The 25,427-nt window shown below is 39.7% G+C and overlaps 1 protein-coding gene across 1 annotated transcript in view; it reads right to left on the bottom strand.

The window, feature by feature from the left end:
• MLIP (muscular LMNA interacting protein) overlaps positions 1–24,764 on the bottom strand; it is a 171,290-nt gene extending 146,526 nt beyond the window's left edge. The window contains exons 1-4 of the mRNA XM_061197454.1: positions 24,666–24,764; positions 17,838–17,993; positions 15,784–16,176; positions 335–1,813 (exon numbers count right to left, since the gene is read on the bottom strand). Coding sequence (XP_061053437.1) covers positions 335–1,813; positions 15,784–16,176; positions 17,838–17,993; positions 24,666–24,764 — 2,127 coding nt within the window. The remainder of the gene's footprint in view (positions 1–334; positions 1,814–15,783; positions 16,177–17,837; positions 17,994–24,665) is intronic.
• Positions 24,765–25,427: the final 663 nt, after the last annotated feature.

The raw sequence follows: 25,427 nt of genomic DNA, 5'->3' as shown, positions 1-25,427 counted from the left end.
CAAATTCCATCTAACTGCTCTAAATTCCATCTTTGGGATCAATAATATAACTCATATTATGCCTGGAAAAAATGCCCTTGGAGCCACAGATATAAAAGGTTACCATAAGAGGATTTGCAAAATCAAAGAGGTTTTCAGAAACATACACAATTTTAGACAGTTTATAATTCATCTACACATTCAAATATACCAAATCCTAGATCCCCTTGCACTATCTCCTTGTAGGAACAGAAAGAATATCATAATTGCTGATTTTTCCTCTGAAAAAAAATGATTCCGTATTTCAAAAGAAACATGCACCATGCAACGTGCAAAAAAAAAAAAAAAAAAATACCTTGTGTTTCTTATTTTCAGGGCCTGTTGACATGGACAATGCACAAGGTGAAATCAGCTCGTTGGTTCTTGTTAGAGAGATGGGAGGTGATGGGGATGAAACAGATGACCTGTGGTCAGATATGGAGCTTTCGGATTTCCCAATTCTTGAAGGCAGGGTAAGATTTGGGTGCAGCGCTGAGGGACTGAGGTGGCGCACCTCCGTGGGCGGATTAGCACGAGGGAGAACGGAGCACCCCAGTTGGGGAAGAGAGGCAGAGCCAGCGCCAGAGACAGGGTGTGGGGGAGGAGCTAAAGGTGTCTGCCCCTGGCCAGAGAGAGGTGCTGATGCTCTCTTGGATCTGTTTATCAGGTTTGAAAGAGTTGGGGAAGGATGGTAGCATTTCTCTGGAGAGGGGAGCCTGGCTCTTGGGTTAGTGGGAGGAGACACCGAAGATGATGCCAAGGAGGCTAACGCAGAAGGATGTGGGGAAATATCCCTGGGCTTTCCTGGGCCCCTGAGGTCAGCATCCTGTCTGCCCTTGGAAAACAGAGGAGAAAAGCTTGGAGGGACAGGACCCGTAGAAATGGAGGTACTGGTTTGCAGCTGGGAAATCATTGGGCTGCTCTTCAAAGAAGTGGGGGATGGCGTTTTCTCTACATTCAAAGAAGCAAGGCTGCTACTGCCCTGTTTTGGGGGAGAAAGGGAGGATGCCAGAGGAAGGGGAGCAGCTTTAGTGGAAAAAGGGAAGGGAAAGGATTGCTGGCTGAGATCAGAAACCTGGTTTTCCCTTTGCCCTGGAGACCCCGCTCGCAGGGAGCAACTCGAGAGGGATTTTTTAGGCGTAGGAGAGGTTTGTTTAACTTTTTGATCGAGTGTGAGCCTGGAAGAAGCCAGGGAGTTGAGAGAGAAGGTGGGACAGGATGCCGGGGAAAGGGGTCTTTGGTGAGAAGGGTTGGACTTGAGGATGGCAGTGAGGAGGGAAAGCCGGGAGGGCACTGGGGATTTCACCCCTGACTTTGAGACGTTCCCGCTGGATGACGCTTGGCTACAGACAGTGGAAGAAGAGCCGTGGAAAGGGGAGGGGAAGGGTTTGGGACTCGGAGAGAGTGAGTGCGTGACGATGCGGACTGGGATGTAGGAGGCTGAATTCGACTTCAGAGAAGCACCGGAGGACAGTGAAGGAGAAGAGGCTCTCGGACTTTCTCTGGGACTAAGGACAGGCGAGGTGACAGTCTTCTTGAGGACTTCAGACGTCAGGCCAGGTTTTTGCTGGACTGCACTTGGACTGGATGAGTGAGAACCTGATAACTGAGCGGGATGGGGGAACTGTGACGTCGAGGACGTGCCCTTCGGTGCAAAAAAGGGTGCAGAGTGAGCGGAAGTTTGAAAGTACGTGGCTGTTTCTTCCACCAGGGCCCCACTGACATCCAGCCTCCTCGCGTGGAACTCCTCCAGGACAGAGGCTCCGGCTAGGTCGACTGGGACAGGTGGTGTTTTCTGATTAGTTGGAGAAACAAAGGAGAAAGCAGGTGGTTTACAGGCAAGCTGCTCAGAGGCAGTGGGAGAAGTTAACTAGAGGAAAGAGAAATAGACAGGGTCATAGGACATCATTTGTGAAACTGTCAAAACATTCTTGTCACTTGCGCGTTTATGCAAACAGTCCTATTAGTTTACACAGAAAGAGGCCCTTAAACCTCTGAGAAAATGGCAGAAATTCTGTTTTGCTAATGAGGCATTGCTTTGAATTTGAAATAAAATATAAATGAACGGTGAACTCTTAGATACTATATCTCATTTATTCTCCAGAATGAACATCAATATAAAATTGTATTTGCATGTCTCCCTTTGGAAAATAATTCATTGACAAAAATCTAAAAGAGTTATCTTCTTTTGGAATTGTGTGATTTGAAAAGATTTAAATCACCATCAATATAAATTTCAAAATGCACTTTGGAAAAGGAAATAGGTTTTCTTCCATTGCAATAATATAAACCATAATATAATAATAATGACTACAATCCTTAAAAACTTTACCACACTTTGAGTGTTAAAAATTCTAAAAACGTGGACTACTCCTACATATTGTAAACCTGAAAATGATGCCCAGAATTCAAAAGATGCAGAGCTCAACATCAACATAACTGTGATAAATTGAGAGAGTGAAAGCCAAGGCCGAAACAGAGAGGGAGTTTTAGCTTATGAAAAATATTTTCCCTAATTACTTGCCAGAATGAACAGTTAACAAATGATGTGAGTTATGTTGGAAGGAATGAATAGATACTCTTTCATATGGAAAGAAGCCAGAGTACTTTATCTTTTTTTTTTTTTAATTGGAGTATAATTGCTTTACAATGTTGTGTTAGTTTCTGCTGTAAAATGAAGTGAATCAGCTATATGTATACCTATATCCCCTCCTTCTTGGACCTCCTTCCCACCCCTGCCCCCATCCCACCCATCTAGGTTGTCACAGAGCACCGAGCTGAGCTCCCTGTGCTATAGAGCAGTTTCCCACTAGCTATCTATTTTACACATGGTAGTGTATTTATGTCAAACCTACTCTACCAATTCGTCCCACCCTCCCCTTCCCCCACTGTGTCCACATGTCTGTTCTCTATGTCTACGTCTCTATAGGTGCCCTGCAAATAGGTTCATCTAATCTGCCTGGAACAATGCAAGCCACCAATCCCACATCAAATAAAAAGAAAATAAAGAAATAATGTATCACTTTCAAGAGAAGCTAGGGAGAGCCTGTAAAATAACTGAGTAGCTCTATTCTTGCACTATTTTTCAAATTATCCAGTACTTTAAGACGAATACTGAAATTATAAATGATTCTAAAGCCAAATCATTTAAACAGAGGTTTCCCTTCAAAATTATTGATTTGAGTCTATTGATCCATAAGAGAAAAGAAAATATTTGTACCTAATACAGAATTTAGGGAATATCTGTTATTCAAAATATTAATTTGTATTTATTAAGTTATATACTTAATTTACTAAGTTATGTATTAAGCTGTATAATAATATTATGTACATTGTATTACATAGCAGAAAAGTGTACGACCATAATAATTAAACTTAGCAAGAGCTTCATTTACAAACTCAGTAAAAGATATTTCTTGATTTTGCTCTATAACATGTTAAGAAGGTGTCCGTCAGACCTAATGCAAAGATTTTCATATCATAGAGTTTTGAGTTCTAAAAATATTTAAAACTGATAAATTCAAACAACTCACCCCAAACTTCTAAGTTTCTGAGCAAATGTACCCAAAATATTTTTCTCTTTTTATATGTAAATTCATTTGTCTATTTGCAACACAGAATTCTTGCCACATAAATTATTTTTGAATAATTTTGGCATGTAACCCAGAATATCTGAAAATCAGCGATAATTGAAACTCAAACAGAATTCAATCAAATTGAGAAAGAAAGCTTAACAACTCCCTCACATAAGTTTTGCTTAAAAACAATTCTGCTTATCCAGTATTTGTAAAACCAACTCATGTGATTAGCCATAAGTGAAAAGTCTTCTCTAATTGTATCCTATGATTGGTCTGTCCTCATGGAAGGAATGAAGAAATTTCGAGGCTATGTACAGTCTCTTTGCATGCTATGCCATAGCTTTTGTTATAAAAAAAATTGTAAATTAATAACAGCCACAAAAATTCCATTACCTTTTCAGTCATGTTTCCAAATAACTTCAGTTTATATAACAAACTCATTAATTCATCCTGATTATCCACCAAATTATCATGTTAAAATCTCAGGACTGTGATTTTTAGGGTCTCATCAGAGGAAAAGACTGTTCCCTCCAATTTCCCCAAGACTATGGCTTCTAATTACCAAACATTCTATTACATGAAGTCATATCTTACCTAGTATAAGTAACTCTGAATTTTACTGTACTTTCTAATAACTTATTATTGAAGAACTTCTAAGAAAAGTTCAAAGGGAAAGATTCTGAAAACTCTAAGAATGTTTTTTATTATATTTTCCTATTTGATGTATTAATAAGCATTTGCAATATGTTTTTTTCTAGTTTGATGTTATCCTAATTTATACTAATATAAAAATGTGGCACCATATTTTTATAAAATTTCCAGGAGAGGGGAATGCATTTTTTAATGAAAAAGATTCATTTTCCTGAGTTCCTCATATTAATAACTTTAAAAAAAGAGTGAGTAAAGACATCAATAATTTTATGCAGGAAGAAAGGATGGATACCTGTCAAATGTTCAGTCAAGTAGTAGCTCGAAATAGGCCCTTTATTTTAGCTCTTTCCTGTAAATCCCTTACTGATGATAATAAACTTCTCTGATGATGCCTACAAATTATATCAATTTTTTCATCCTCTCCCATTAATAACCCCTGTTTTGTTCTCTAGGTTCTCTAATTCCTTCTCTCTCAAACTTGTTCTCTGTCTTCTCCACCATTTATTCCTAACCTGATATTTGTTGATGTCGTTGCTTCAGACACCTCTCTAAAATCACCCCTGACTATGTTCTCCAATCCCCAGCCCTCTTCTGATTCCTTGAGCCCCCTTACCACATACCTCCTCCAAAATAATTTTCAAAACTCTCTTCTCCTAGAAAAACTATCCTGAGCTCTGAATACATTCACAGTAATCTCTGTAACAGAGGATGCTTGCAGTGTTCTGCTCTCATCAAGTGGATGGTCTTAATCCTAAATCCACATTGGATCCTGCATAATAGAGGCTATCAGTTATTTTAACAACCAGTCTCTGTAGTATAGCTGTCTTGTCATTTTAGTCAATCTCAAATTAACTGCTTCTCAGCACTATTCACAGTAGCCAACACATGGAAGCAACCTAAATGTCCATAGACAGAGGAATGGATAAAGAAGATGGGGTATTATATACAAAGGAATACCACTCAGCCATAAAAAAGAATGAAATAATGGCATTTGCAGCAACATGGATGCAACTGGAGATTATCTTACTCAGTGAAGTAAGTCAGAAAGAGAAAGACAAATACCATATGATTTCACTTATATGTGGAATCTAAAATACGACACAAATGAACCTATCTATGAAATAGAAACAGACTCACAGAGATACAGAACAGACTTGCAGTTGCTAAGGGAGGGTGTTGGGGGAGGGATGGACTGGGAGGTTGGGATTAGCAGATGCAAACTATTATATATAGAGAGAATGGATAAACAATAAGGTCCCACTGTATAGCACAGGGAAATATATTCAGTATCCTATGATAAACCATATGGAAAAGAATATAAAAAAAAGAATGTATATATATGTGTAACTGAATCACTTTGCTGAACAGTAGAAATTAACACAACATTGTAAATAAATTATACTTCAATAATAAATAAATAAATAAAATTAACTGCTTCTGTGTATATTCAGTTTTTCCTAATGTGTCCATGAGATTCCAAAACATCTGAATAAAAGCCAAAATGTCTGATCTGCTGCCTGACGGTCTGAATAGTTCCCAAGATTTGAACCACATTGGTCCATATAGTTGTGCTCTTTCTCCTGAATCTGTACAGTTTCTGCAAGGCAGAAACTCCTGATTCTCCTTTGTCCTTGCATGCAATCATTACATTATAGCACCTGGGCCTCCTAAACAAACCTGCTGATCTGTCCTCTTCTCACTGATGGACACTTGCAATGTGACTGAGCAGATTCTCAGCCTTTCTTACCTGAACAATTTAAGTCATCTTTTTGGTATTCCTATTTCTAGTTGCACCCAATTGCACCTACCTTCAGAATGACCTGTTAAAAATCTAATCAAAACACACCAATGCTCAAGATGCCGCCAGTACTTTCCCACATCTACCATGAACTCAAGATTGTTCCGTCACAACACAGCCCCTCTCCTCCTAGCCAGTCTCATCTCCCTCATCCCCTGCTATTTTGCATTTTAGGTTTGAGAAATACTTATTTAATCTCAACCTTCTTGCCAATATTGTCAACACTCTAGCCATCTGGTTCTTTTGCCGATCCACTTGGCAAATCATTATTCTTAAATCAATTACGCTCCTAGACCTAGTCTACTTAAAGCTGTTATTTAAAAAATATAACAGAACCCAGGACCACTGCACTTGATTTAAGAACTTGTCCTGTACAAGGGCACCAGCTGAGAGTGGGGCTGAACTTTCCTACACTAAGCAGATGGGGTACCTTTTTCTAATTCACACATGGGCTGGGTAAGGCACTGTAAATTGGTGTCATCATAAATTTAAGGTCTACAGTCTCAGCTGGGCTGTGTACCACTCAGCTTTTTTGTGGGTCGTTTGGGATTTTTTTTTCTTTTCTTATATTTTGACCTCAGCTTCCTCTCCTGTTCTAAACAACAGCCTTCCACAAAGTTAGCACTCACTAACACTTTTCCCAGAACTTCCCTCGTTGTTTGCAACAGATGACTGAGATTCCTTTTCTCCAAGGAAAATTGCGATTACCGGAAAAATTAAATTTTTTCTAGACCTATTCTTATCCCCTTTCCTTCATTCTAAAGAAAAATAATGTCTTTTCCCTTTTTAAGAGTAAATTTCCCTCTGTGCTCTGAATCCCAGCAGCTCTTGCCTTCTCAGGGATCCCATTTCATTAACTATTCCCTGTATGCTACGTATTCATCCTTTTTCTTTTTTACTGGTTCTCTCATCCTAACATAAAGCAGAATACTTCTCATCATTAAAAAGATAATAATAACTATCATGTAGTAGACTGTAAAAATGTCCACATTTTTCTACTCTTTTCATAAGAATGGCAAAGTCCTTTTCCTCACTCACCCTTTAAACTCACCTGGCCATATGACTTGTTTTGACCAGTGGGATGTTAGCAAATGTGATACAAGACACAGTGACTTGAAAAGCACTTGTGCATTGGGGCTTACTGGCTTGCTGAGTGCAGAGCATCACCACAATGTAAATGAGCCCAGGCTAGTCCCCTGGAAGATGCCAGACCACATCTCAGCTAACCAGCCAGCAGCTGACCCAGCAGCCAATTGCAGACCTGTAAGTGAACCACAGCAAAGATCAGCTGAGCCTGACCCAGAGCTGTAGAACCACCCAGCTGAACACAGCCAAATTGTTGACCTGCAGATTTTTGAGCTAAATAGATGGTTGCTGTTTGAAAACACAATTTTGGCACTGTTTGTTAAGCAACAAAATCTAACTGATAAAAATATATGCACACATAGGCACCAAGATCTGTGGTGCCTATAAATACCCTAGTTACAGGTCTATGTAGATTTCTCTCAGTCACACCTGTCCCTACCATCACTGTGTTGATTTCCTTACTTATTCTGGCCAACACACCCTAAAATGACTTCTCAAACAGCCACCCCCCCACACACACACACACACTGCCTTAATCCCCTCCTCTTAAGTGTAGATGGAGACTGTGACTTGATCCTAGCTAATAGAACCTGGCAAAGGTGAAGGGATTTTGCAAATGTATTTAAGGTTCCTAATCAGGTGACTTTAGCTTAATCAAATAAGAGATCCTCCTGAGTAGCCATGCCCTAATGCAATAGGGAAGAACAAATCTGACTCCATATTGGATGTGTTTCTTTTACTTTAACCTGTGTATCTATTGCTTTAGCTACAAGTTAAGAATGTTGCCTATAGCCTGAAATATGCAGGATAGCCCATTCTCAAGGCTCTAACCTTTAAAGGTGTAACACTTTTCCATTCATATAGAGATAAAAAGTTGCAGAACAGAATAACATCTGTCTTGTTGAAGGTTTATAGGAACATTGTGACCAGACCTACAGACCTATGTGAACAGCTGCAAGAACAAAGGATTCCAACACCAAGAAGTTTGCAACAACTAACCAAACCACCTCCTCTTTTTAGATAAAAGAAGACTGAATTCCAACTCAGGGAAGCTGGTTCCTTGGGGCACTAGTCTGCCATCTTCTTGGTCTGCTAGCTTTCCAAATAAAGTCACTATTCCTGGCCCCAGCAACTCGTCTCTCAATTTATTAGCCTGACATGCGGTGAACAGTACGAGCTCGGCCTTGGCAACACTAATAAAATGAGCCCTTTAAAAGAGGGTCAGAAAGCTAGAGATCAAAGTAGCAGCTTTAAGAAGCAAGCTGCCATGAATTCTACAGCCTCAAGGAAATGAATTCTGCCAATAACATGGGGGAACTTAGAGGCGGACCCTTCCCTTAGGAGAGCTTCCAGGTGAGATGAACTTGACATCTTGATTTCAAACTTGTGAGACCCAGCTCAACTGCCCAGGCCTCTGATCTTAAAAACCCTGGAGAAAATAAATAGGTGTTTTTTTTTTAAGCCACTAAATTTATGGTAGTCTGTTATGCAGCAATAGAAAAGTAATATACTTCCCCTGACTTCTTAACAGATTTTACCCCCTGCTCTTCTGCAGAAACTGTTATCACCAATGTCTACAATGGTTTATTTTTTCCTAAGCCCCACAGGCACTTGAATCCCTTATCTCTTCTGATTTCTCTACAGAATCTGACTTGCAATCTCTTCCTCCTTTTCAAAACTGTTTTATCTGTGGCCTCTATATCATCTCTCTCTCCTAGTGTATTTCCTAGTATATTTGATGAGCCCTTATCATACTCCTTCTCTTTTCCACCCTCTTCTTCTGTGTCAGTACTTCCCTGGCTGTCCTCACTGTCTGGAATGCCTGGGCCCTGTTCGTCAGCCAAGAACACTTTTACTCATCTTTCACATTTCAGCTCAGACAACGTGAACCCTTCCTGGTGATCCAGGATGATCTAGGTGTCCTCCCTCTAGACGTCCCACTGTTCCTTGAACCTGTCACCTTTCATTGTCATTATTTTCAGGTGCAACTGTTTTCCAAGCTCCTTGAAGGCAGGTACTAAGTTTTTTTAAAGTTTACTCCCCTAGTGTCTAATGTCTGGCATGTTACCTTCATGCAGGAATGAGGAGATAAAGTGTCTAGTGGGTGTAGGAACAGAAAGCCAGAGAGGAGGGTTGTGGTGTCACATCCTGACACCTCCCTCCACAGTGGCATCATCACCTCCCTCTGCGGTTGGCCCCTCTTATTCTGCTCCAGACTCTGGGCATGAGGGTGGAGAGAATGATGGCTCTTAGATCCACAGGTCCGTCTTCTCCTCACCAGCAAGACAAACATTTGAGTTCTGATACCAAAAGTCGGGAGACCCTCCTTTTAAAAGTCTTCCTCACCTTTCTGCTGAAATTGTCAAAGCAACTTGATTTTCCATAAATGTACTTCCTCTGCCCCTCAGGCTATTGGTACAATTGATCTCAACCAGAAGAAGCAACCAACCACCAGCGAGGCATCACAGGGATTCTGCTAGCATCAGAGCAGAGCCAGGGTCCCCCACTGAGTCAGAGGAACTCTCTTTGGTGTGTCCAGTGTCACTCACTATGGACGGTGACAACGTAGGTTAAGTGGGTGGAATAGGATGGAATCGTATACTCACCCTACACAAGAAAGGAAATGGGGAGTTGGCAATGGGAAGAGCGCTAGAGAAAGGTTGTTAAAGCAATAAAATCAGTTGGTCAGGGGTATGCATATCAATTAAAAGAATGAGGGCCTCTACATTTTTAATCATCTCAACTGCCTCAAGGCAATTATACAATCGAGTGGGCCCAGCCAGAATCTGCGTTACTACTTGGATGACCTCCCACCTGCTATGCAAGGCAGACTCCTGTTTTGTTTTCTTTGCTGCTGGGCCCCATGTAGCTCTGCTCTGCATGCAGTTAGAAAGTCATCCTGCTGATGGGCATGTACAAATGACTTCCTTGCATTTTAATAGAAACATGCCATTTTTCCGGAACCTGTGGCTCCAAGCTAGTCTTCTCAGCAGTTAGCAGAACTAACATGGAAGTTTAACCTCTCAGCTTTTTTCAAAGTCTTCAACCTCTAAATCCCTAGGCCAAAAGCTATGGACAATGTGTTTTAACAGGCAAAATATAAAACAACAGCCAAGCTATGAGGCTGGAGTCCTAGGTTGTCTTCCCTCCTCTAATATAATTTTTCTCTGCTATAAATTAAGAGAGTTATGTAATGATGCCTGTTCCCTATTTATATGACAGGGTCATGGGAAAAGGAGGATCATTCATTCATTCATTCATCAGTTACTTTCTTAGTACCTATAGTGTCCCAGGCATTGGAGTTAGGTGATGGGGGCAGAAGGCGAGAAGATTTTTTGTCATCACAGGGCTCACAAATCTACTGGTGTAAGAGAGACATATAAAGGCTATTCTGATACAATGTGCTGGTATGAATAGGGTATTTCACTATAAAACAAAGGCCCACGACTATAAGAAAGGTTTCTATGTCTGATGCCCTGTCGAAATAATTTGTTGCAATCTCTTTTCCATGGATCCCTAAAATCTAGGTTCTTAATTAATATGTGTGCCAATGTCCAAATTTCCCAGAATTTTTTGTAAGAACCTCCTCTATTTGGCCACCGCTAATTCTACTGATCTTACTTTTCATGGCCTTTCTTCCGTTCTGACATCCAAGCTATGTTTGAACCAATATGTAAAATGTTTCCCTCCTCCCATGTTCCTTACCCTGTGCCCCCAAACATGCTGCCATTTCCAACTTTTTAAATACAGTGAATCATTCCTGAGAACATTTGTGGGCCAGGAACTGTTCTAGGCCATATATTTAATCTCATTTAATCTTCACAAGGAAGGTTGATAGCATCACCCCATTCTACAAATGAGGACACTAAAGTTTACGACCTCAAGTAACTGCCCAGAGAAGTGTGACCATAAGTTGCCAGTCTCATTTTTGCTTTTTCATACCATCTCTCTAATGTGTGACCTCCCTTTCACTACTTATCCATTCCTCAACTTGATTTCTGCCCCGTCACCCCACTCACACTGTTCCCATCAAGGTCACCAAATGACCTCCTAAGTCCTATGTTTAATGGACTTTGAAAGCCCTACTTTATTTGGCTTTGTTTTGTATTTTATTTTGACTTGTATTAAATTTATAATATTTTCTATTGTGTTTTATATTATATTATTTTCATAAATCATATTGTAGAATAATATTTTAGTAGAAGGTGCCAGGCTGCTCTTCTGGAGCAGAGCTGGTCAGATGCCGGACAACCTCATCCCCTCTCCCAGAGGAGGAGGAGCCCAGAGGAGGTGTGTGTCCAAGCAGGTGACGGGGCCAGACTTTGGGCTCTAACCTGGGAGAGCAGAAGGGCTTCCATATCCCAAATTGAGACGGCGGCCAGGTCAGACCCCGCATCCCTAGCCCCATCCCTACACAACTGGTTCTAATAATAATCATGCAGGAGAGGGTCCCCTCCCTTCCTTGCAGGGGACACACCTCCCTGCAGGGACCCCTAGTGCTTCACCTCCAGCTCTATCAGCAAAAGGCCTTTTGATCCTTCCCTTCCCTTTGATCTTGGCCTCTTGATCTCCTAGCTTCTAATCTTCTCTAAATCAAGCAGCAGCATATATTAACCTGGCTGTCCCACTTGGCAGAATTACTTGTTGCAGGACAGTAAGAAAATCTGTCAAGGCAGCTAGAAAATATGAAAGTAGAATGTTGGAGAGGAAAGCTGCGTTCTCCAGGAGGCCTCCCGGCATAAAAGGGGGAGAACCATGTGATTCCTATGTGATAATTCCATGTTCATTCTCAAAACATGTCATGCTGCCAGAATGTTCTTTCATGGTTGGTATTTTGTATTCCCGAACGGATATGATTGATATCAGATTCATTTGAGTTTTAGAAAGAAAACATTACTGAGCTACGTTTAAATTATTGATTAATTAATTAATGTTTATATATTTTATGTATTTGGCCTCATTTATAAACTATTTTTTAGTCAAAAGTCTCTTTAGCTTTCCCTGCATGAAACCCCTCTCTCCAACTTCTTTGGTCCCCTCTCAGCCTCCTTCTTTGGCTTCTCATCTTTCACTGGCACTTTATACTTGACTGTGTCCTGCGTTGTATCTTGTGTCTTCCTGTTTTGCATTATTTCCATGAGTAAACAGCTCCATTCTAATAGTTTCAGCTCATATAGGAAATACTTCCAGTCTCCCATCTCCCTCCTATGTCCAGATTCATATTTCCAGCTTCTTTCTTGATAGCATTGCATTCTGCCACCAGGCATCTCAAACTCAACATTAGATATCTCATCTCTTCTTATCCCTTCCCAAGACCTGTTATTCTTTCCTCAGTTAATGCCAACATTCATTCAATTTCCTTGGTTATAAATTTCATTCATCACTGATTTTTTTTTCCATATGTTGTCAATGAAAAAATCCAGTTCATTCTACCCCACAAAGTCCCTCTTTTTATTCCCACAGTCACTGTTTTAGCTCCAGGCTTTATTGTAGGTCTTTCAGACAAATCATTCTGTTTTTATATGTGTATAGTCACCTCTCTTTTAAGTCTAATACTATCCCTAGGAAAGTCAATTCTTAGCCATCTACACCAACGTTCAAGACATTAACATTCAAAAACATTACTCTTTTCTTTCTGAATTTTATTTGAAAGGCTTTTGATTCAACTGCTTATATTATACAGTCTTTTTAATTTTGATTTACACTTTAAAATTTTAAATTCTTTAATGATCTTTAACATAACGTACTTTTGCATAAACATGCCACCTCAGCAAAAGTATTTGGAACACAAAATACACTCAACCCAATATTTGTACTGACTTTGTTCAAGATAATATAGTAACCACCATAGAGAAAAAAGTGTTTAATAAAAATGGGTTTAACATGGACCTTACCTCTAAAAACTTTACAATCTGCTAGGTGAGATAATGCATGAACCTAAATAGTTATAATACATGCTGGAATAGAATAATTGTTATAGAAGATGTACAGAAAAAGCTACCAGAATTATATTGAGGGAGAGTTTGCTTTCACTGAAGGAACCAAAGCAGGCTTCATGAAGGAGTCAATATCTGAGCAAGGACTTCAAAGATGTGAATTTTTAAATATTTATGCTTTTCATACACCTTATTGAACCTCATGTATATGTAAGACACTCTACTAAGTGCTAGAGGTACAGAAATGAACAAGGGACAGACCTTGACTTCAAATAGTTCTCAGTCTAGTGAGGAAGAAAGATAAAATCCATCATTATAATCAGGTGAAAAGGAGTTACATTGGAGATTTTCTAAAAAGACTACAAACTACAAGGAAAATGACAAAGATATAGGAGAGAAACTAACTCCTCTTCAAAGGGAATGTCTCTAGGAAAAGGTACTGCTTGGGCTGAGCTTAGAGCATCAAGTAGCCATGGCCACATGAAGATGGGCTGAGAAGAGAGCAGAATCACACACAGAGGTATCAAGGACCAGGGATGCAAAGGTATGACATGTATACTTTGATGACAGTTCAGGAGAGCTGAAGAATAGAAGTACCAGATGTGGAAAGAAAATGACATCTAGGCTAGGTTATAGGAAGGTTAAAGGTCAGACTAGGAGCTAAGTAAATTTTTTTTAGGAATAGCTTCATAAATTATTCCTGACTAACTGATAGTGATAATACATAGACAATTCTGTACATGGATTCATTTTTACCAGGTGGATCAGAAATACACTTAATTAACTGCATTTCTGATTGAAAAGCTGATGTTGTTGGCATCAAGTAATCCAATCATGGGATAATCTTTGGGCTTTTTACATTAAGCTTCGACTACTGACTATATTAACTTCTCAGAGTGCCTTCTTTAATGCTCTGGCCATTTCTGTTTAGCTTACATTTAACAGTCATCTCATTTTCACTTTTTTTTTTTTTATGTTTATTTCATGATGACCTACTATTCATCTCTCAAATGGATTATTATAGGAAATGGAATCCAGAACAATGGTTATTCCCTAACATTTCAGGACCCAGTTTTCCTCCATCTACAGTAATCATAATGCTCATCCACCACTAATGAATTAGGCTGAGCTTTGCCTTTTCATTTGGAGCTTTGATAACATGAACTATAACCTACTTCTAACTGATTTTGGCAAAAAGATCCCAAATGTGTGTTTTGTCTCTGGTTTGCCCTCTATATATTTGGTCACATGAAAACAAAATAAATGACAAACTCAGCAGAAGAAATCTATCAGTTGAGGAAAAGAGCAAATTGAAAAACCAAACATTGCTTCATTAAGAATATTTTTCTTTACTTATATTTGGTATCACCATGTCTACATGTTCTTCAAAGGTCACGTTAAACTACCCTCCACACACTATGGAAACTTCCACATTGCCAACTTACTTATTTCATCATCTTTCCTAAGGCAAGAAAGAAATGTTTAAGCCTACCACCACTTACTGAGAATATGTTTAATTATATGATTAGAATATTCCAAATAACTAGCTGAGAATAAATTTCAAGAAGAAATAAATGTTTTAGTCCAATAGACCTGGGTGGTGCTACCCCAGTGAGAGTCTTCTATCACCAAAAGACAGCATGAGGATACTGGATGCTTGAAGGTGACATAAATACATCATCAGGAAGTCAGTGAAGGCTGCATAAATAAAGATGAGGTAGCACCAAAGATAAGATGCCTACGCTACAGTTTTGCGTAGGTCCTAGTAGTGCCAAAAGGCCAACTCAACAATAAAAATGTTCTGCCAACTACTTTGGTATGCTTGCAAGTGCCTGGTCTAGCAGATGCTAAATAGGACATCTTGGTACTGACTCATGCTCATTGTCACGGGGAGCACCCATTATTTACTCCCAAAGCCAAGCCAGTCTCTGCATTCCTGACATTCTATACCTTGTCAAAGTCATCTGATAACTTCATGACAACAAATAGCCAGTCACCCTATTTTTTTCCCTTCAAAATCCCTCCCTCTTCACCCCCTTTCTTTCCTGCCATCACAGCTATGAGTCTTCTCCTACTGTATCAAAGCCTTGACACCTTAAAGGAACCATTCAATCTTGCTGCTAAGCTTTGGGGTGGGATCTTCTCCCCAGTTCTCTGAGGCCAGCCCTGCTTCTGGTGGTTTCCAGGAATACAGTCAATATTTCCCTGAAGTCACACAGGAGGAAATGATTTTCCTTACACACTCTTAATTCTTAGTGTATCCTTTTACTACTCTTTTACTAGTTTAAAAGTAAAGTATCTACATCCAGTTGATGTATTTTTGCTGGATCTTTCTCATCTCTGAAATGTGCTTCTTCATGCACCCAGCCCACCAAGAACTGTCTCCTAAGAAATTCCCTTTACTGACCTTCTCCAAGAATTTTCAGAAGGAAGAGTTAATATTCCCCCAAATCCACTCCAGCTAAGTGTTTTACATATTCTCTTCAGCCAGTTCACAACATAATTGTATATAATCCTTATTATCTTATGAAATTTATTTCTTATGAATTTATTATCTATATTTACACTGTGACGGTTTATGATCTTGGGATTTTAGTTTTTTAATATCTCTTTCCTTGAGAGTTTTGTACACCTTGATGCCTTGAATAAATAGGAAGGCCTCTGCAGACAAGGGGTATGAAACATTTTTTTTTTAATGACAAGAAGAAAAACCTACCGGCCCATGTTTTTGCTGAGGAGCCATCCCATGAGGCATTTCAAGATGTGACGGAACCTGGAGGTCTGCCCCCCGAGTTTTGGGGCGTACCACATCAGAGACCAGACTGGAGGAGATTGCTAGAGACGTGGGCCGAGCAGCTGTGGTGCCCATCCCCCCTGGGGGGCCTTGTTCACCTTTTCTGCTTGGAGCTTCATCTTCCCCCTCAGAGTCCACAATAAAGACATATTCAGCTTTGAAGAGGTCACTTTGCTGCATTCCTTGAGGTTCGCTTGCTTTAAATCCCCTTCCTTGGGAAGCCTTGTCCTTGACCTCTAAAGGATAAGTCAATGTTCCTCGGTCTCTCTCCCGTTGGCTCCCAATATTCAAGGTCAAGTACTCATTGGAATCAGACTGCAATAAATGTAGAGACATAAAAGCGCTGACGTTGCTTTGGTAAATGCTTCTTTTTTGCATGTACTCTTTCTTAAAACCTTAATCTGCTTATAACCTCCAAGGACAAAAGTTTTTACAAATATATCTAAAAATCAGGTTGGCATAGGAGAGATTGGGTTGAAGCTAATGGTTTACTTTTACTAACCCACTTGTTTGTCCTGGTCCAAGCCCAAACAGTTTAGGGCTCAGAATCAAAGTCAGCAAAACCTGCTTTCAAATAAATCCTGATATGACTTTTTAAAAAGAGAGGAAGAGAGCAATGTTTTCCATAAAGACATTCACAAAACAAATGGGGATTTGTCATGGGTTTAGTTAATGGTCAAGCAAAACTTGTGGCTGTGTAGATACCATTGCCATCTACAAATGAATATCCTTATCTTTGGAGGCTTCAGAGATCTGCAACCAAGATTGATTCATACATCTATAGTCCCACACTCATAGTACCTAATCACAAAGGATCCCATGAATATATTATGTGTACTTGAGTACTGTTAGGGAGAAATTTCCCAGAAGTGCTTTATGTAGCATTCAGAACTTCTCTGAAATAATTTGGTCCCAACAGTCTTTGAAATAAGATGACATTGTAAGTCCCAGGTTATATATTACTACTTGCTTGATAAGATGTTTTCATATAGACAACGAGAATCAGGTAATTTTATCTCCTACAAGTTGGCTCAAAAATACCACAAAGTTCCCCCAGTCACATTTTATTTATAATAAGATAGTATTAAAATACATTTTAAAGAGAAAATTTTTTACCCAAAATGTCACTATTTAACACAAGTCATTTTTAGGTTTTTGTCTGTTTGTTTTAATTTCTTTTTCAGTCTTGGTCTCTCTTTAGATAGGTATAATCAGGGTATAAATACAACTTTATAATCTATTGTATCACTTAATATTGTAAGATTAACATGTTCCATGAAATTACATAACCATTATAATTATAACTTCGTCAAGGTGATGTATTATCATATGCTTAGCTTTTCTCTAATTGTTAGATATTAGGCTCCTTTTATTTTTCTCTAATTATTTTCCTATATAACACTTTTTTTCCTCTGTACTATTTCTCTGGGATGCATTTCCAAGAGTTTAAACATTAAAAGGTTATAAACAGTTGTATGACTGTGGATAAGGGTTTTCCACCAAAATTGTACAAATTCACAAAACTAGCAGCAAAGCGTGAGCATGCCAACATATCCACAATTGCCCCAAATTCAGATATTACACTTTTTTAATGTTGCTAATCTGTTACACGTAAAATAACACCTCACTCTTTTATCTAGTATCCTTTAAAGATAAATTTAAACTTTGTAAAAATTTTGTTTTTATTATTTTAAGATACATTTGGGAGGGGAGGTGCCAGGAGGCCGAATATATCACGTGAACAGCAAACAAAAGGATGTCAAATCAAAAGGGTTGAGAATAATGTATTGGAGAGAACCTGAGATTTGATAACACTGAAGTTCCTATTACATAGTTATATTTTTAGCCAATCTTAGATTTCCCAGTTATCTCACTTTAAGCAGAGAAAATAAACATCCATACAAATTTGCAAGTCATTATGATGGATAATTTAATGTTAATTGCTTGATATAAAAAATAGTAAAAAATAATCCTACCCTATTTACAGTTTCTGGAGTCTTATCTCTTGGTTCCTCAGGAATTTTAACAATGAATTTAGAGGTGTCACCCAACTGGGAGTGGGTTGGTAGTCTTCTGACAGTGGGGACAAATGTGAAGATCAGAGGTTTGGCTTCAGAATCACCAGAAGAGACCTATGAGACACGTAATAAGTTAGACTTTCAGTCTTATCAAAGGTTTATTTTGACTTTACTCTCTATATATTATATTTATCTCATTTATTTTGATAAATTGCCTATTGTCCTATGATCATGTGTATGGTTGGCAAAGAGAACATCTATTAAAATATTCATAGTGTATCCGATCTTTTTTTTGTGAAAATATTTATCGGAGAAAGAAATACAACCCAAGGAAGATCCTACTGTAGGACATGGCAACAGAAGAGCAGGTTGGCAAGTTGAGCTGCTGGAATGTTGCAAGTTAACACAGATAAAAGTTAATTTCAAAACAGACCAGATGCTGTGTTTGTGATGACCCCACAGAGGTCAAGGACTTTTATCCATTTAACCCTGGCTTAGCAGGTTCAGTGTGACTCATAATCACCAAGCATGCGTGAAACTTCTGACATATATCATTAATGAGAATGCTAAAATGTGATTTGAAAATTGAAAGTTTACTTTTCTTGCTGCCAGGATACCAATGCCTCTTCTCGAGGATATACCTTCTCTTTCATTCATTCTTTATTCATTCAAAAACCATTTTGTTAAGTATTTGCTGTGTGGCAGGTACTCAGGAGCTAGAGATACAACAGCATATAAGAAACAGCCAATAGACCAGTCACAAGTAGGAAAAGCATATGCACAGAATAGGAAGGAAAAAGCGATAAGGGATGCCTACCCAGTCTGGGAAGCTCCATAAAAGGCAGCACCTGGAACTTAAGTCCTAGTGAAGAGGAAGATAAGGGTCTTCCAGGCTGAGGAAACCAGCTGAGTGAAGGCATGGAAAGCAGCACTGGGTGTGAATCAAGCTTGAGTTCTGTCCTTTTGATACTGAGAAGGAAGTGCTGTAGATTGGGAATGAGATCGTCACATTAGAATGTCAGATAGGTAATGCTGGTTTTATAAGACCCAAGGCTAGAGATCAGGACAGAAAGCCAAGAGTAATAGATGGAGGACTAAATGGAAAGGCAGAAAGAGAAGATGGTGCTGGAGATTTCTCTTTTGAGACGTTTGGGTGAGAAGTAGGAAGAGAGATGGAGAGTAGTTAGAAAGGAAGGTCCAGTCAAACAGGTGCCCTTGTTGGTCTGTAACAGGATAGACGTGAAGACGTCTGTAGACTCAGGGAAGGAACCAGTAAGAAGGAAAGTGGAGCAAAGTCCTGGAGAAAGCGGGCAGAAAAAGCTAAAGCAACAACAGAAAGAACATGGCCTCCTCTGAGAATGGAGAAAATTTATGGAGATACAGAAAAGCTCTGACTGTGGGGCAGTGAGAGAAGCTGGAAGGTGAGGCGACTCATTTTGTACATAATCCATGTTCATGATGCGATCAGCCCCATCTAGTCAGAGTGAAACTGCCACACTGCCACCTCCATGCCTCTGTCACAAGAAATGCAATAGCCCCGGCAGGAACCCCCAGGCTCCTCTCCCTTCAGGTCGTGCCACCCTTGTGTGTCTTATCTCAACACGCCCTTTAAACCCGATCACATCAGCTGCATGAGAAACCCAGCCATCCCTGTATCTCTGTGTGCAATGCACACCCCTAGTTTTGTTCCCTTGTACCTGTAACTGAGAAGGACCCTATGAGGCCTTCCCAGAATAGATACCCACTCATCTCCTTCACCTGCTTTTTGTCTGTAGAAAAACTTTAGTCAAAGAATAAATTTAATCAGAGAAGTGAGAAAAGGCAGAAAGAAAGGAAAACACTCAAGCAAGACAAAATAATAATACTTTAGCCATTAAACAAAGTCAAGGACTTTTAGTTCTTCCTCAAGGACTATGGATAATATTCTGAGCCATGTCCTTTGAGCTGTTTTGCAGATACTGAAACCCCCACCTGGTGGAGGAAGTTAACTGTTTGCTGCCCACAAGCACATAGACCCCAGACCGGTTGGAACCAGAAGGCTGATGATGCTGACTCCCAATTACCTCACCACCAACCAATCAGAAGAATGTCCATGAACTGACCACACCCTGTTCCTTGAATGTTATAAGACTCCTCACTACCCCCTCCAGGGCAGGACACACAGTTTTGCAGGCATTAACCAACTGTGGCCCCCTTTGCCTGGCAAAGCAATAAAAGCTAGTCTTTTCTACTTCACCCAAAACTCTGTCTCTGAGTTTCTATTCAACACTGGTGAACAGAGACTGAGTTTCAGCAACATACCATGATCCAACTCTTGGAAACTTTTCACCATACACTTTCTGGAATTCAGGCAGTTGTCACACATCCCTCCACATCCTTAAACTCTTCTTTACATGTTCTGACTCTAACTAAACCATGGTTCCTGCTGAAGGACTCTGCTTCCCGAGAAGCTCTCTGTGTCCTCTCACACTGGGTGACCCACCAGAAGCAGGCTAGGTATCCGCGGTGCACTCTTTTCTGCTTCCAGACCATTCTTCTTCCCTCTTACCTACAAACTTCCAGGTTTGAAGCTCCTGCCATCCACAGGTCTACACCATTCACTACCTCTTCTTGTTACAGCCATCTGCCTACCCCCAAGTCAAACCCTTCTTTCTTTGAAGATTTACTTCTGGGGTTAATTCCACTCCTTCTAACACCACACTTTTTATAATACCCAATATGATATCCCATGGGTAATTTTTCTAATAGTGTGTTTCACTGACCTCTATTCTTCCTTGCCCTTCACATCCTTAGCAACAACCAATAGCCACAACACCACCGTAATTTCAGGGTTTTTTCCTTCTCTGACCAACACTTCTTTTCTTTCCACACCATCTCTTCAATTCTGTGACTCCAACATTTCTGGGAAACCACCAAAATGAAAGTCTACTGATCCTTCCAACATTAAGTTTTCCCAGACTTCTTTTTTTTTGGCCAGGCTTAATGACCGAGTTGACCACAATTCCTCCTGTGCATGCCCCTCAAATGCCTTGCCTTCTCTCACATCATCAACCACTTTGGGTAAATCATAGTGGTCACTCAGTCTACCACCTACCTACTCTCCTCCTGCACCACAAGGGTAAATGTGGTCACAGAAAAAAATCACATGACCCCGCTTGCTGGTTTCACTTCAAATGTATGACCCTGAGCCTCAAGCTGGCACTTTAATTCTTCTCTGTAATCATACTATACAGTTCCAGAGCCCATTTACTCTCCCACTCGCTAGAAAACTCACACCTTCTCATTTTTCTTCAAACCCCTACATCTTCTTCCTCATTCTCACTCTGAGCTGACAACTTTGCTTCCCACTTCACTGAGATAGTTGAAGCAATCCGAAGAGAACTTCCAAAACCCTCATCACCACATCGAGTCACCCACCTACATCTTTGTCCTTTTACGTAGCCATCAGTCCTGCTACTACACTCCTACTAAAACCAAACCTCACTTGAATACATTGCCTTCTACTTACTTTCATTTACTCAACAAGATCTTATTAAATGCCTACCAGATGCTAGGCTCTATTCTAGGGGTTGGCGACACAAAGTGAACCAAAACCTCTACCCATTCTGGTGGGAGGGAGACAGGAAACCAGATAAATATGCAATAAAATAGGATTTTCAATTGTGATAAGTGCTGTGAAGACTAGTATAATAACCCATAGGAGAGAAAATGATAGTTAAAACTTGGTTTGGCTGTAATCTAAAGGAAAAACTTAGAATTTGCTGAAAAATTAGATGTGAGATATAAGAGGCAGACAAGAGTCAACACAAGTACAAAATTTTTGACCTGAATAACTGAAAGAAATAAGATATTCTTCACTGAAACAGGGAAAACAAGAGGTGAAGCTGGTTTGAAAATAAAGATCAAATATGATATGACAAATATACATCCAAGTGGAAATGTGGGGATGGGAGAAAAGTTCAGAGGAAAGTCTGTGCTGGAGACAAAATTATTACAGTTGTTGACCTATACATGGTATTGAAAACCATGAGACCATATGAGATCATCAGGGGAGTCAGCACAAATAAGAAAAGAAGAGGTCCAAGGTTGAACCATCCAGCTGTACCATTAAGTGGTCCAGTAGCTGAGGAAGAAGTAGCAAAGGTGACACAGGATTTTAAGAGAAATGGAAAAGCCTGGAACATCATTGATGTAGGATGATGCAGTGGGAAAGAGGCCTGACTATAAATAAGTAAAAGGATTGGCAGACTATTGTGAGGGCCCAGCCTAAATGTAAATCCGTGAATTTGTAGTAAAAGCAATTTGCATGGCTGTTTGATAATGTATCCAGGAATGCTCAACTGCCTATCATAGGAACAGAGAAAGTGAATTGCAGCATTTATAGAACTGATGTTCGGAGGTGGCTCTGGCAGAGGAATGTCGTGAGTGTCAGGAGACTGAGGGTACTGATGGGAGAGAGCAAAGGGTCAACCATGGAGTTCAATGTGGACAGGGAAGAAGAGGGACTTCAGACTAAGGGACTAGTGGTCTCTTCGGTTCAGGAATCAGATTTGAAAGCATGGTGGGTGTTTGGGAGAATGGCCCAGGGTCACAGTATGGGTTATGAGAGCTTAGGATTTAGTAGGATGGTAAGACTAGATGATTATAAGGTCTAGGCTTATAACAGGGTAGGGTTAGGGTTAGGGTTTCTAGAAACAATACCTATTCCTTAGGGCATAAAAAATACACAGACAAACCCTTCTGAGCCAACTTTCATTTTTCAATATTATTTTCTGCCTTTAAAAATAATTGTCTATTCCCCCATGGCAGTCAGGTCGCAATTCCCAGGCTTATCATCCAAAAATAATAAATCAATGCTTTCCTTTGTAGGAAGGGACATTAGATCCCTCATGAGATTCGGGGAACCCACTAGTCTTATCAGTGATACACAATACAACACACTTTCTAGATGGATTATTTTCTAGGAAGTCTTCTTTACATGACTAATCTCATCAATATCTTGATGGGTGAAGAGGGGTTTTAGCAAGGAAATCACTGAGGGTAGTTCAGATAATGTATCATAGAATTTCATTTGGGTAAGAAATAAAGATAGTCTTTTAGGAGTCAAAGAAGAGGTGAAAGTGTGACTTTGTCCTCAGGTGCTATAGGCCTGCCCTCATCTCCCCACATGATGACTACAGGTTTATCTTATGTTCTATCCAGGTGAAATTTAAATACTGATGTATGCACTTCAGTATAAGTGCTCTGTGGTTACAAAATACATATAACCATTATTAACAGTAAGTGGCTTTGCCTTCTGAAGCATACACAGTGACCAAGGTTTATTTCTCCAAAAATTTACTTCTTTACTTTAGCTTGCTACTAAAGTCTCTAAAATACGAATAGATCGTCACTACTGATACATGGTAAACTATTGACTTTTTAAAGGTTAATAGTTACAATTTTAGTGAATAAAATTGAAACAAAGTATGAATAAAAATGGATGCTTCAATGAATGAGGTGTGCTTTTAGAACATATCCTCAAAGGAATTTCTAAACATAACCACATGTTGACAATGAAAGCAACTGAAAATAAGTAAAATTGTTTCCTTCTTCTTTATTGTTATATTTTCTTACAGGAACATCCATAGCCTGCATAAAATTTCTTCACTAGGTAAGGAGAACAGTTTGTTTGTTTTTAATTTTAGTTGAGCCAACATATAATGTCATCAAGAATAACATAAAAATGGAAAATCCAACAGTACTAAAGAATTTTTATCTTCCTAGTTTACTGTCAGAGAACAAGATCAGGGATAAATTCCTATCCACACACATAACCTCAGATTAACCACAAAAAGGGCAATGGTTTGGTATTCACTTTTAAGCCGGGAGTACATTGTTAGCATGGGGCTCTTTTCATCACTTTTACCTAGCATCCTCTTATCCTACCAAAGATGTACAGAATTTTTTGCACAAAATTTAGTTGGAAAAGGATTTGAAATTATACTAGCTACACTATACAACATTTAGATGACGAGCCCCGTGTTAGCCGGTGGACTGCTGAATCCCTTATTCAGGAAAGAAAAAGAAAAATTTTGCTGTTTACTGCATACCATAGCCCAGTTCCAATGGAGCCCAGAAATGAATTGCTATGGTGATGAAAAATCATTTTCCACACAAAGCAGAACCAGATGCATGTTAATATCATTGCATTGGTTAAATGCCAGTTAACACTTTCCATTGTCAGTGTTGTTTAAAAACACATTTTAGTTCCTATCCTTGAGAAACTAGTTTAATAATGGAAATTAGAGCTGAAAGGATGAAAAGCTTTTCCTAAGTATAGTTTCAGGTGCTCGAAACTCTGAGACTGTCACCTTCTCACCGGCCACTTGACTAATAATTTAAGAAATTGTTTTCCCCCCGTGCCATGCAGGCTCACTGCTCCTTTGCTCAGTTTCGGGCTCCAGTGCCTTCCTTTCTTGTATTTCCCTAAAAGTTCTCTTCCTTCTGACGTTGACACCCACACTCACAGATGGCCACTAGCTTCTTGTTGAGAAGAGACATGACAGGGTGTCTCTCAGCACTCACACTGCGCCAAGGACTGTCCTGAGCATCTTCTTTGGTTGCCAGTAAGCAGTTTTGCCTTTATCTGCTCATCCTTTCCACTAACTGTCTATAACATTTCATTTTGATATAGTCAAATTTATCTACACCCGGGCATCTCTCCCTCAAACCTTCTTGCAGCAAACACCACAGTGCATAGCCTTTCAAAGTTCTCAAAAGCATGAAGGAAAGACTTCCTTTTACCTGGGGTGTGGTCTGAATTCTCCCTGCTAAGATGCACGAGTTCATTTGGAAGTAATTGTTCCCGCAGTCCCTCGGAAGCCCCCGGCTTTCTGGAAGCATTGATTCATCCCATAAGGGCGTGAGCAAACCAATGAGTGAGGTGGGAAGGGAGCCACTCCCTGAAACAACACACACACTCGCAGGGAAAAAAAGAATTCTAAAAAAGAGGTAACGAGGAATCGTCCCTGAACGAAAGGGTTTTGTCAGCTCCAAAGAGTAGATTTATGTTCAGACAATTTTTAGATTTGGAACTTCAGGAGAGGTCAGATTGACTGCTGAAATGGAGCCAGTAGAAGTAAAAAAAGAATTACCACCTATATGTGTTTCCCCTCTTTTCTTTTCATGCATGTAGTCCAATTAAACATTCTGCAAAAAGAACAGAGAAGCCAGATTGTACAGCAACAAGAAGTTGATCGAAGGACCCGCACAGCTGACAATCCCAGCAATCAGTTGGTCATACTCACTGGGAACATTTAGAGGTACAAATACATGCAAACACTGGGTCTAAATAAAGAATGAGAAAACACACGGCGATCCCTTCAAAAATCAATAGCTTTAATTAGTGGTCCTTGGCATGTACCTAGCGAGCAATGGTACAGGAGTGTTTCTAGTGACTGAAGTTTTGCTATTAACTAAATTTGCTCCAAAATAGAGCTTGGAATCAAATATATGTCAAAACAAAATTCCATTCCAATGTTCCTGGAAGACAGTGAGTTTCCTGAC

The sequence above is a fragment of the Eubalaena glacialis genome, chromosome 7, assembly GCF_028564815.1.
Source record: "Eubalaena glacialis isolate mEubGla1 chromosome 7, mEubGla1.1.hap2.+ XY, whole genome shotgun sequence".
In the NCBI taxonomy this organism is placed as follows: domain Eukaryota; kingdom Metazoa; phylum Chordata; class Mammalia; order Artiodactyla; family Balaenidae; genus Eubalaena; species Eubalaena glacialis.
Note: the sequence above shows the minus strand (reverse complement) of the source record. Positions and strands in the feature narration are given on the sequence as shown.